This window comes from Coregonus lavaretus (assembly GCF_964263955.1).
Source record: "Coregonus lavaretus genome assembly, chromosome: 26".
NCBI lineage: Eukaryota > Metazoa > Chordata > Actinopteri > Salmoniformes > Salmonidae > Coregonus > Coregonus lavaretus.
Window position 1 is genome coordinate 31,173,081 of NC_140013.1, and position 14,139 is coordinate 31,187,219.

Sequence of the window (14,139 nt, forward strand, 5' to 3'; positions counted from 1 at the left end):
ACGGTAGAGATACATTGTCAAGTAAACATAAAATGTTATACATAAATTGATGCAGTAAAAGGTACAGTACTTTATAATAATTTAGCTTTGATTGTTTAGATCATTTAATATACAGTTAAAGTTAATCACCTATAGTCCTCCCACCTCCCTCACATTGGAAGTAGATTCTTCATTTTAACTTGTCTCACAGTAGAATGGGTTAAAATGCAACAAGCAAAGTCCCTTCATGACACCATAGTAAACAGCAGTGGTGGAAAAAGTACCCAATTGTCATATTTGAGTAAAAGTAAAGATACCTTAACTGACTCAAGTAAAAGTAAAGTCACACAGTAAAATACTACTTGAGTAAAAGTCTAAAAGTATTTGATTTTAAATATACTTAAGTATCAAAAGTAAATGTAATTTCAAAAATATACTTAAGTATCAAAAGTATAAATAATTTCAAATTCCTTATATCAGGCAAACCAGACAGCACGATTTTCTTCTTTTTATTTTTTTTTCCGGATAGTCAGGGGCACACTCCAACACTCAGACATAATTTACAAATGAAGCATTTGTGTTTAGTGAGTCCGCCAAATCAGAGGCAGTAGAGATGAGCAGGGATGTTCTCTTGATAAGTGTGTGAATTGGACCATTTTCCTGTCCTGTTGAGCATTCAAAATATAATGAGTACTTTTGGGTGTCAGGGAAAATGTATGGAGTAAAAAGTAGATTATTTTCTTTAGGAATGTAGTGAAGTAAAAGTAGTCAAAAATATAAATAGTAAAGATACCTCCAAAAGCTACTTAAGTAGTACTTTAAACTATTTTTACTGAAGTACTTTACACCACTGGTAAACAGGTAGAACATCCAAGACCTACGTAAGTCATGCACACCTGAAGATGCAAGCTCATGGTCTGTATATGTCTATAGACACCTGATATGAAATGCAGAAAGATCAGCTGGTCAGAAAATAGTTATGTGATGAGGTGTGTGTGTGTGTGTGTGTGTGTGTGTGTGTGTCACTGCAGCTGTGCCAGTAGAAGAGAGCAGTCTTCCAGTCTGTCCAGTCCCTCTACAGCCTCAATCAGCCCCTCCACCTTCTCCCTGGGTAGGACCGCCCCCGCGTTGCTACGGAACTTCTTCCTCAGGCTCTCATTGGTCAGCGGGTTGCGCCAGTGGCCATAGAAAGTATCACAGCGTCCCTTCAGCACATCCCCACCCACCAGCGTCACCTGCACCTCGCCGTACATGCAGTCGAAGTTAGCCGGGTTGTCATGGGGATGCTCGACGCGGACACGCCTCAGCAAGGCCAGCAGGTCGGGGCGCTTTAGTGCCTCCTGGGAGAATGAGAACACGGTGACCTCCCCGTCCAGCAGGGCAGAGCAGGCATTGAACTGGAAGGAGTGTCTGGCCTGGTGCTCTGACTCCGGGAACGGACGGTTAATGTACTTGGAGCAGGGAACCCTCAGCAGGATGTCCTGGACCTGACCTACGACCTGTGACCCCTGCCCCCTCCCCTGCAGCAGCTTATGCACAGAGGCAGCAGCGTCGGCCACCCAGTGCATCCCCAGGTGGGCCGGGAACCTCTTAAACCCCATGTCCTGGTCCTCCAGCAGGAACCGCACCCCCTCCTCCTCTGGAGAGGTTAAAGGTTGTGGGGCGTAGTCCTCGTAGAAGGCGCTGAACCCCGCTACCCCGGCGGTGTCATCAAGGACTCTGGGCGAGGCCTCCAGTCCTATTGAGGCCAGTAGAGCTGCCTCCAGCCCCAGCCGCGCAGCGTTGCCAATGTGGAGGGGTTTAGACTGGGTGGCCGCGTTCACCATGGGGGCTCCTGATAGGCTGGCAGCGATGGCCAGGGCGTGGCTACACTGAGAGCGTTCCAGAGAGAGGAGGCGGGCGCAGGCTGCAGCACTACCCAGAGTACCCACGACGGTGGGAGGGTGGAACCTGGAGGGAGGGGGGCCCAGATTCACAAAACCTTCTTAAGAATACATTTCTTCTTAATTACCATTTTTCCTTAATTATAGACTTAAGAAGAAAGTTAAGCAAAGTTGATATTCCCCAAAAAGGTTATTGGAAATGTTATTGCGCTATTTCTTATGTTTCTCCTTAACCTCTTAAGGATCGGACCCTTTTTTCCAATTTTCGCCTAAAATGACATACCCAAATCAAACTGCCTGTAGCTCAGGACCTGAAGCAAAGATATTCATATTCTTGATACCATTTGAAAGGAAACACTATGAAGTTTGTGGAAATGTGAAATGAATGTAGGAGAATATAACACATTAGATCTGATAAACGATAATACAAAAAAAAAAAACATGCGTTTTCTATTTTTTTTTTTTGTTCCATCTATGAAATGCAAGAGAAAGGCCACAATATGATATTGCAGTTTAGGCGCAATTTAGATTTTGTCCACTAGATGGCAGCAGTGTGTGCGAAATGTCAGATTGATCCAGTGAAGCATTGCAATACTGGACTATTCTGTATCAAGTCTGCCCAAATGTGCTGAATTGGTCAATTGTTACATTTTATCAAACAAAACTATGCTACATTTTATCTCTGGGACCCTCAGGATGACAAATTAGAGCAATATTACTGAATGTAAGTACATTATTTACCTTCAGAGGTGAATGTATCAAACCAGTTGCCGTGATACGTTTATTGTTGTTGTGCACTCTCCTCAAACAATAGCATGGTCTTTTTTCACTGTAATAGCTACTGTAAATTGGACAGTGTAGTTAGATTAACAAGAATTTAAGCTTTCTGCCCATATAAGACATGTCTATGTCCTGGAAAGTTTGCTGTTACTTACAACAGTCATGCTAATCACGTTAGCGCACGTTAGCTCAACCGTCCCGTATACAGGACAACGATCCCGTAGAGGTTAAGCAAAAAGTTAAGAAGAAATTAGATTCTTGAAAATAAAGTTATTGGAAATGTTCTTAATTCCAAGATAGCTAAACCTTTGTTTTAAACTCAGGGCAGTGAGAGAAAAAGCTAATGAAAGCAATGGAACATGTTTAATTCACTCACAAACTTCATCTGATAGTTTCAATATTGATTATTTTAAACCCAAGAACATGTTTTAGAACTGTAATCTTAATAAGAAATATGCTAACATGATTGCCATTGCTAGCTAGATAGCTAGCTAAAACGGTTGCCTAGCAACAAACATCTTAAGACTATTTGTAAGAAGATATTTGAGAAGTTGGTAAGAAAATCATACAATCTTAAGATATTGTTGAGGAATTGCACTTGCGAACTATCTTTTGAACTTCTTATTTTTTTCCTTAAGAATCTTCTTAAGGTTTTGTAAAGGAAGTGTTTTGTGAATCTGGGCCCAGATGTTTTGGAAGCACAGGTTGATGACTAAACTAAAACTAAAATAAACATGTATTTTTTAGTAGCAGCCCAATTGAGTAATCTTGAGTAAAGTGTCTGACAGCTCAGTCATTATTAAATGAGTGCTGGGCCAGTGAGTACAGGTGTCTGTCTAGCAGGTGGACGTTTATTGTCATGAGTCTTGTCCTGGAGGCAGAACTGAGCACTTTCCCCTCAGATAGGCCAGCTGCAAAGTCAAAATTGGCTATATTCATGAAAACAAATATTAGCTTTTGGTCTTAAGTTAAGGTTAGAGTTAGGCAATAGAGATAGCAGTGTGGTTAGTGTTAGGTTTCAAATCAGATTTTATGCCAGTTAGTGATCACTCTGCAGAGCTGCCTCCAGAACAAGATTCCTGATCAAAAACGCTAACCTGCATTTGTCTAAAGTGAGGACAGGTGTCTGTCTAGTGCAGAACAGAATACTACAGGACAGTCATCAGGTTTATACAGTATAGGCCTGCGTAGGGAGGAGAGGCTGAGAGTCTGTTTCAGCGGTCTTGAGGGAATTAACAAATTATAAGTCATTTCAGCGTATTCTCACAGTGTAAACAAAGTAGAGTGTCTGTAATGGTGTATAAACACCTATATGTCTGAGGGAATCCACCTGTTAAACTAAACAAATTAGACTAGCCACTGAGCCTCTCCTATCCCACAGACAGGCTGGTAGAATACCACACAAACAGACATGTAGGCATTGAGAATACTTTATGTTACAGCCCAATAGAGAGCACCAGAGTAATGGTCCAGTCCTCACCTCTTGGGGATGTTGTGAGCCTCGTTGGAGAACCTCATCAGGCGTCCCTGGACCTCTATCCCAACGTTGAAGGCCAACAGGAAGTCCCGCCCACTAGGCTTTCTGTTGTTGGGCAGCATGTCGCTGACCGCCAGTAGGGCAGGAAGGACCACCCCCGACGGGTGAGTAGCAGGGTGCCAGGTGTCGTCAAAGTCCATGGAGTGGGCCTGGACAGGACAACCGACACACAACAGGCACACAATAGACACAGTTAGCCCAGAGACAACAGACAGACAACATACAGTTATCTTGGACAACAGACATGCAATGGAGACAGACAATGGAAAGACCACAGTTATTATCAGACTCATTGCTTTAATGATCAAAATGTTATTTTCATTAGAAAACCAAGGAAGGTGGTTGAACACAGTTGGTTTACCACATGAGAAAGTAAATAGTGACAAATACTGACAATTAAATCTGTTGCTGGAAGTTTTTATGGGATGCTGGCTACTCTGTCTTTATGACCTGTCTGTCTGTCTGTCTGTCTGTCTGTCTGTCTGTCTGTCTGTCTGTCTGTCTGTCTGTCTGTCTGTCTGTCTGTCTGTCTGTCTGTCTGTCTGTCTCTCTGTGGTAATAGGAGCCCTATAGTGTCCACATATATCTATGTTCTCTGCCTCTCCCTCTCTGTTAACAATAATGTGCTAACCCTAGCCAGCGATGAACAGGTGTAATAACTATAGCAGGCATTGACCAGCACCCCTAGGCCTCTATCTGTGCACATGCCTGGATCTGCCCATCATCGCTTCATATTTATATTTAGACCTGTCTGTTTAACTCTAACCTACAAACAGAAGGTGAATGTTGAGGGTTTCCATTTTCCAGCTTGTGTGGCTGAATGACTGTGGTGGTGGTGGTGATGATGTGCTTTAGGTCAGTGTTTCCCTCGTGGCTAATGTTCTATTTTATGTACAGTACCAGTCAAAAGTTTGGACACACCTACTTATTCAAGGGTTTTTCTTTATTTTTACTATTTTCTACATTGCAGTGAAGACATCAAAACTATGAAATAACACATGGAATCATGTAGTAACCAATAAAGTGTTAAACAAATCAAAATATATTTTATATTTGAGATTCTTCAAAGTAGCCACCCTTTTCCTTGATGACAGCTTTGCACACTCTTGGCATTCTCTCAACCAGCTTCACCTGGAATGCTTTTCCAACACTCTTGAAGGAGTTCCCACATATGCTGAGCACTTGTTGGCTGCTTTTCCTTCACTCTGGGCTTCCTGTACCGTCTCACAGACAGCAAACAAAACTAGAGGAACTCCCTCATCCCAATCCTTCTCAGATTCCTAACAATATTTACGGAGCATAGACTTCAGTGTCTGATGCCAACGTTCAAGCGCACCCTGAGACTCTGGGTGATATGCGCTTCACACATGGTGTGTAACTGACAAGGATTTTAACACTTGTTTGAAAAGCTTAGAAAGGAAATTCGCACCTTGATCAGTTTGTACCACCTTAGGTAACCCAAAAGTTGAGAAATATTTAATCAAGGCTTTACTCACCACCGGAGCAGTAATCCTTCGCAGAGGAATGGCTTCTGGGAATCTGGTGGCCACACACATAACTGTCAACAGAAACTGGTTACCAGCTTTTGTCTTCGGTAATGGTCCAACACAATCAACCATCACATGTTCAAATGGTTCACCTATGACAGGTATGGGACAAAGAGGAGCGGGAGGAATAACCTGGTTCGGTTTCCCAGTTACTTGACAGGTGTGGCATGTCCAACAGAACTGAGCCACATCTTGTTTTAAACCGGGCCAAAAGAAATGTCGAAAAACCCGATCATAAGTCTTGGTGACTCCCAGATGTCCGGACCACTGGTGATCATGAGCGAGGGATAAAACATTTTGTCGAAAGGCTGTAGGAATCACTATTTGGTAAACAGCATTCCAATCTCCGCCAGCGCCAACATGGGATGCCCATTTACGCATGAGGAGATTACCATCAATGAAGTATGCCATGTTTTTCTTCTTCAGCTCCTCCTCTGAGACAACACTAGATAAACATTTAGCCAGGCTAATGTCAACCTTTTGGTTAGCAATCAGCTGCTCACGAGTGACTGGTAACTTTATTGCATCCGCAACAAGTTCCACATACTTCTTCCCTTCCTTGGGCTGTTGGTCAGACCACACCACCTTACCAGAGGTAGCACACAAGCCATCCTCTGGGTCACACTCTCTGAATAGAGTCGTGTTCGACAAATCTATCACGTCACCCACTTGTCGTTCTTGAGCACGTGTGACAGCACAAGTGGGGAACAAATGTGGATAACCCTGTGCCAGCTCCTCTGAGAGAGACTGGTCACTTTCATCTAATACCTCCAATACGGGTATCACCTTTCCTCCGGCAATACCGTTGCCCATTATAAATGTCACACCTTTTACTGGCAACATAGGACGTACTCCAACTCTGAACAATCCACTGACTAACTCAGAGTGTACGTTCACAAAGTGCAATGGCACTGGGACGAATCCCATTTCAATTCCCTGTTTTAACACACTGGAACCACAATATGTATTATCGGACAAGGGCAACACATCAGATAGTATGAACGACTGGCTGCACCAGTATCTCTAAGGATTCTAACCGGATGCTGAGATGCTTCGTCATCTGATATGGAAACAAACCCCTCAAAAATGAACGGTTCATAGCTGCGATCTGGGACTTTCAAACCAAATTTACCACGAGGCATCCGTTTTGATTCTGGCCTTACAACCGTACGAATCAGCCCAACACCCGTTGGCGGCCTGGCGTGCAGAGGCATCCCGTGTTTGCGTTTTAGCAGAAAGCAATTATTATATACAGTTGAAGTCGGAGGTTTACATACACTTAGGTTGGAGTCATTAAAACTTGTTTTTCAACAACAAATGTATTGTTAACAAACTATAGTTTTGGCAAGTCGGTTAGGACATCTACTTTGTGCATGACACAAGTAATTTTTCCAACAATTGTTTACAGACAGATAATTTCACTTATAATTCACTGTATCACAATTCCAGTGAGTCAGAAGTTTACATACACTAAGTTGACTGTGCCTTTAAACAGCTTGGAAAATTCCAGACAATGATACCATGGCTTTAGAAGCTTCTGATAGGCTAATTTACATCATTTGAGTAAATTGGAGGTGTACCTGTGGATGTATTTCAAGGCCTACCTTCAAACTCAGTGCCCCTTTGCTTGACATCATGGGAAAATCAAAAGAAATCAGCCAAGACCTCAGAAAGAAAATTGTAGACCTCCACAAGTCTGGTTCATCCTTGGGAGCAATTTCCAAACGCCTGAAGGTACCACGTTCATCTATACAAACAATAGTACGCAAGTATAAACACCACGGGACCACACAGCTGTCATACGGCTCAGGAAGGAGACGCGTTCTGTCTCCTAGAGATGAACGTACTTTGGTGCGAAAAGTGCAAATCAATCCCAGAACAACAGCATAGGACATTGTGAAGATTCTGGAGGAAACAGGTACAAAATGATCTATATCCACAGTAAAATGAGTCCTATATCGACATAACCTGAAACGCCGCTCAGCAAGGAAGAAGCCACTGCTCCAAAATTTGGAGAAATGTCCTCTGGTCTGATGAAACAAAAATAGAACTGTTTGGCCATAATGACCATCGTTATGTTTGGAGGAAAATGGGGGTATCTTGCAAGCTAAAGAACACCATCCCAACCGTGAAGCACGGGGGTGGCAGCATCATGCTGTGGGGGTGCTTTGCTGCAGGAGGGACTGGTGCATTTCACAAAATAGATGGCATCATGAGGAAGGAAAATTATGTGGATATATTGAAGCAACATCTCAAGACATCAGTCAGGAAGTTAAAGCTTGGTCGCAAATGGGTCTTCCAAATGGACAATGACCCCAAGCATACTTCCAAAGTTGTGGCAAAATGGCTTAAGGACAACAGGTATTGGAGTGGCCATCACAAAGCCCTGACCTCAATCCTATAGAACATTTGTGGGCAGGACTGAAAAAGCATGTGCGAGCAAGGAGGCCTACAAACCTGACTCATTTACACCAGCTCTGTCAGGAGGAATGGGCAAAAATTCACCCAACTTATTGTGGGAAGCTTGTGGAAGGCTACCCTAAACGTTTGACCCAGGTTAAACAATTTAAAGGCAATGCTACCAAATACTAATTGAGTGTATGTAAACTTCTGACCCACTGGGAATGTGATGAAATAAATAAAAGCTGAAATAAATCACTCTCTATACTATTATTCTGAAATGTCACATTCCTAAAATAAAGTGGTGATCCTAACTGACCTAAAACAGGGAATTTTTACTAGGATTAAATGTCAGGAATTGTGAAAAACTGATTTTAAATGTATTTGGCTAAGGTGTATGTTAACTTCCGACTTCAACTGTATATGTCCCACCTTATGACAATAGAAACAGTGACACACATCTTTCGGGCGTGCTGGATGTACTGCTGGTCGACTAGGGCTAAGAGTTAGCAACTCCGCAGCCCTGCTCTCCTTATGAGCCGAAAACACGCTCTTGTGCGTCAACACAAACTCGTCTGCCAATACAGACGCTTCCGACAGTGAGGATACTTTCTGTTCGTTTAGGTAAACTACAATGCGGCCGAGTAAGCCATTTTTTAACTCTTCTAACAAGATTAACTCCCGTAGAGTTAAAATCAGTTACCTTACTAGCAGTGTGCCATTTGTCAAACAGATTTCCTTTGTCTCTAGCAAACTCCAAAGAAGTCTGAGTCGAATACTTTTTATGAGACCTAAATCTCTGTCGATATGCCTCAGGAACCAGCTCATAGGCACGAAGAACAGTAGCTTTGACCACGTCATAATTCAAGCTGTCTTCAAGAGGTAGCGCTGACAGAACCTCTTGGGCTTTAATTTACACTGAAGTAATAGGCAACATACCTCTTCGGGCCATTTCAATGCTACTGCTATACGCTTAAAAACACTAAAATAGGAGTCAACCTCTGACTCCCTAAACACAGGTACTAAGGTGATCTGTCTACTAATATCAAAAGTAGCAGACGACACAGCTGGTGAGGATGGCTTCCTAGCAGGCATAGCATGAGCAGTGACTAACCTCGCTGTCTCTGCCTCCAGTTCCATCTTACGCGTCTCCAGTTCTTGATCAAGTCTACGTGTCTCCAGTTCTGCCTTTAGCTTACGCATCTCCAACTTTTCTCGCCTGATTTGTGCCCTCTCTTCCGCCTCCATTTGGAGCAGTGTCGAGTGGACATCCATCCTGGCATCACTGTCTGACAGTGGGGAGTGGGTCAAAACGGGGCTATGTCTGGAGCCTTAGCCTCGCCCTTGTCCTCAGACACCGACGGGCTTACAGGAGCAGCAGCCACATCCCCTACAGGAGCAGCAGGCTCAGGCGGCGGTAACTCAAGCACTCGATCGTTCAATAATACCTCTAACACCACTTTCCTAACTTCCGCTTTCACTAAAACCCTCGGTATGGGTATAGAAAAGTGGTCAGCCAAAGCCTGTAGATCCACTCTACGGCAATTATCAAAAACTTCCCACGTAGGTTTTTCCAAAAAGGCATCCAAATCAAAAGTAGCCATCTTAAGCTAGCAACACGAGCCGACAAATACTGCACACGAAACCAGCTAGTCACAGCTGCCAAGCTCAACACTGAACCAGACACTAAACCAATTTGCATGAGTGGCATGGGTATCATTGAGATATCCCGGACGAACCCCCACGTTATGTTACGAACCCCGTGGCTTTAAAAGTCTAGGGTGGATGGAAAAGAGACCTGTAACATAACTCATGCGAATTAGAATATTGACAAGGAACAGTGAGAACAAAATACACCAACAACCATATGCTACCGTCAAACACAAAATGTTTATTATAAACATACAATAAACAGTTTGGGGAAAAGGGGCTGAGCTGGACCCAAGGAAGGAAACAATAAAGTAAAAAAAAAAAAAACTGATCTTGCCTGCCTCAAGAACCACTAAGCTACTGCTAACCATACAAAAATACAGTGGGTGGTCCGCTCAGGTCTAACTAGTGTGTTAGACAGGTCTAACTAGTGTGTATGCCCAAGGGCGACTTGCTAAACCCCCTTTTTCCCAGGCACAAACAAACAACATAGGTCCAATATGGACTAGACTGCACTTGCATGAGTACACAAAAACAAGACACCACATGATCCATACTCACAAAGAGTTTTCTCTGTCAGAAAACACAACTGACTGGCTTTTTAAAACCAGGGGATGTGACATGGTAATGAAAAACCAGAAACAGGTGGTGCAAAACGGAGGAGTGTCCACTGATTGGTCCACCTCAGCAATCAGCAGACGAACGGATGTCGGACAGGTGGGACACCCCAACGACCACCAATCAGGAAAACAAGGGACACCTGTGATTACGACTGAAGGAGAGGAAAAACAAATACACATACAGGATACCTGTATCCGTAACACGTTTGATGGTTTTTGCGACTGCACTTGAAGAAACTTTCAAAGTTCTTGAAATGTTCTGTATTGACTGACCTTCATGTCTTAAAGTAATGATGGACTGTCGTTTCCCTTTGCTTATTTGAGCTGCTCTTGCCATAATGTGGACTTGGTATTCTACTAAATAGGGCTATCTTCTGTATACCACCCCTTCCTTGTCACAACACAACTGATTCGCTCAAACGCATTAAGAAGGAAATAAGTTCCACAAATTAACTTTTAAGAAGGCACACCTGTTAATTGGAATGCATTCCAGGTGACTACCTCATGAAGCTGGTTGAGAGAATGCCAAGAGAGTGCAAAGCTGTCATCAAGGCAAAGGGTGGCTATATTGAAGAATCTCAAATATAAAATATATTTTGATTTGTTTAACACAATTTTTGGTTACTACATGATTCCATATGTGTTATTTCATAGTTTTGAATTCTTCACTATTATTCTACAATGTAGAAAATAGTAAAAATAAAGATAAACCCTGGAATGAGTAGGTGTGTCAACTTTTGACTGGTACTGTATATCCACTGTCTCTTCGCTACAGTGTCTATGCTATTCTACCTTACATATCTACACTCATGTCTATGCAGATCTACTGTAGATGTATCTACTCACGGCCACTCCGTTGACAAAGGCAGCAAGGGTTGGGGAGAGTCTGGTTCCTCTGCGTCCGTAAACAGAACTGATGTCATCGGGAGCGTACATGTGCTGCAGGACAGAGGATAGACGGTAGGGGGCGTTATAGAGACAGAACAGACAGACAACAGAACTGTTAAAACAAACTGTTTTTCTCCTCTTCCTAACAACACTGTGTCCATATCACACTGTGTTTCCACACGGCTACACAGGAACTCAATCACCATGGGGAGTGACCAATCTTTACAGAGTACACTCCATTCCTCCATTCCTGTCCTGACTCTTTAAGGGATGACAGAGTGTCTGCTTCTAACAGTTATGTAGTCTGTCAACTGTCTCTGTCTAACCTTAAACCTAGCTCCAGTTACTGTGTGTTGTCCGCAGGCTTTCTCTGCCTCTTACACACTGTTACAGCACTGGACTGGACTCATTGAGCTGTCAGTCAGGGAAACGTCCTTGCCTCATCTCCTTGTGTCCTCTCCTTCATGTGCACTGATGTGCAAACATGGTAGATTGACATCACTTCAAGCTATCCGCTTTCACATCAGTTAGGGGTAGGGTTAAGGGTGAAGGGAAGGAGACGAGGAGAAAAGGAAGCTGAAAGGTGCTGGTTCAAGTCCCGGGCGACACATAATAAGCTGCTGAAAAGCTGCTGGTCTCTGATCCAATATACCATCCCCTGCCATTGGGCCCTTGAGCAAGGCACTTAACCCCCCACAATTGCTCTGCATCCAGGGGCGCTCTGTGTGGCTGACCCTGTGCCTCTCAACGTGTGTGCGTGTGTATATCTAGGGATGTTGGGAAAGGCAGAAGACAAGTTTCCGTTGTTACAAATGGACAATAAAGCATCTATTCTATTATCTCACCTGACAGTGTTGTAGGGCCAGTTGGAAGACCTGTGTGGTGCTGCCCAGTAGTCCCACTCCGATGGAGTCCAGAACCATCCTCTTGCTACGGTGGAGCAGGGTGGGGGTCAGGTGGTGGGGCTGGACACCCTGGATGAACTGTCCAAAACTGGCCGTCACACTGTCCTCTGAGGCTGGATGCTGCATCACTGGAGGGAAAGAGGAGAGGAGGGAATGGGAAGGAGGAGAGAAGGAGGATGGGGGAGGGGATGAAAGGAAGAGTGGGGAGGAGGACGGAGAGGAGGAGGGGAAGGAGAGGAGGAGGAGGCGGAGGGGGGGTGAGGGGGGAGAGGTGGAAAGGGGCAGGAAGAGAGTGGGGAGAGAAGGAGAGGAGCAGGGAGGGAGAGGGGGAGAGGAGGTGTTGAAGAGGACGAGGAGAGGGGAGAAGAAGGGAGACGATGACAGGAGAAGACAGGAATGTTTAAAACCTCCCCAGTATGTTCTAAGCTCAGTTTATTCACGTCTGAACTGAGACGGAGAGTTAGAGAACCAACACAGACAGCCTATGTCAATGTAGGTCTATGTAGCCTAGGTCTATGTACAGTATAGACCTGACCAACACAGCCTGTATGAATAGAACAGAACAGACCAATATTTACTACTGTCAAACATCAGCTTCCTCATGGCCAAGCCAGAAAGAAACACTTAACGAACGTGTTTGTGTTTGTGTGTGTGTGTGTTTTGATATTGTGATAAAGGAAAATCCTAACACAGGATGGAAACAGCAGAGAGTACACAGTACAGAGAAGAGTGCTGAGCTGAGCTTACCGTCCAGGGCAGACTGGTGGAGTCCTCTCAGTGTAGCAGACATGGGTCTGAAGGATCTCTGACAAACACAGAAACAGACAGACAGCAGTATGCATTAATACAGTCTTGAGAGACAGAGGGAAAGAATTAACATAAAAACTTTATCATTTTGTACTTTTCAGTTTTAGGCTAGGCCTACCGGAATTCCTTACAGTTTGTTGTTTTCAGTTTAAAAAAATCACCTGTGTGTTATTTGACAGTTCAGATAATGAGACGAGTACTGACCCAAACAGCATTCGATTGGTGAGCGTTATGTAGCCAAGTGTGACGTGAGTCATTAAAACAGAACACCCCATGACATCCAATTATTTAAAAAAACACCTGATCGTATAAGATGATAAAACTGGAGTCTAACAGCTGAAGTATTCACCATACAAATCACAGACAGACAGACATACATACAACTTTATTCTCTCTGGGCTTCTAACCTCACACACTGACTGTCAGTGGAGTAGAGAGAGACCCACATATATCAATATATGATGGATCAATTAATGCATGGGGTCCATATTGGTCATATTACAGTTCCACACATCACCAATAGTCAACAACATCCTTTCTAGAGCTCTAACCTTACACACTGACAGGGGATAGAATAGAGAGAGACCCATACTATAAATATAAATAATTTCATATAACTCTCATATAGGTTATATGCATAGTGAGTGACTATATTGGCTGGTGCTTACCTGTACTTTGAAGAGCATGTCTGTCTGTCTGTTGTCACTGTGAAATAGCAAGTGAAAGATGAAGTACTATTCATCAACAGCAAACCATTTGTCTGACTGAGAATGGTGTATGAAGATGAAGGCCTTATGTGATCTGTATACTGTGAAATAGCAAATAGCAAAAAAAAATAAAGAAAAGCCCTGGAATTAGTAGGTCTGTCCAAACTGTGGTTCAACTCTTCCCTCGTTTGAATGTCTGTCCTCTGTTTTGTTGGAAAAAAAATTAAGAAAAGCCCTGGAATTAGTAGGTCTGTCCAAACTGTGGTTCAACTCTTCCCTTGTTTGACTGTCTGTCCTCTGTTTTGTTGTGTTGGGCTCATCTCTCTGTTTCGCCTCCTTCTCTCTCTTCTCTCTCTCCCTCATAGATCTGTTGGTGAGATGGATGGATGGATGGATGAAGTGTAGATGGAGGAGAGGAGGCAGGTTGTCTCTCAGG

At 43.5% G+C, this 14,139-nt stretch overlaps 1 protein-coding gene across 1 annotated transcript; it reads right to left on the reverse strand.

Annotated features, from left to right (window-relative positions):
- Positions 1-1,001: 1,001 nt before the first annotated feature.
- LOC311101849 (cis-aconitate decarboxylase-like) lies at positions 1,002-13,682 on the reverse strand (the record flags this gene model as incomplete). The annotated part of the gene is made up of 6 exons (XM_084143059.1): positions 1,002-1,929; positions 4,123-4,328; positions 11,243-11,335; positions 12,130-12,317; positions 12,937-12,994; positions 13,665-13,682. 6 exons carry the CDS (start codon positions 13,680-13,682, stop codon positions 1,002-1,004), a joined length of 1,491 nt encoding a protein of 496 aa, XP_083999185.1.
- Between the last annotated feature and the right edge of the window lie 457 nt (positions 13,683-14,139).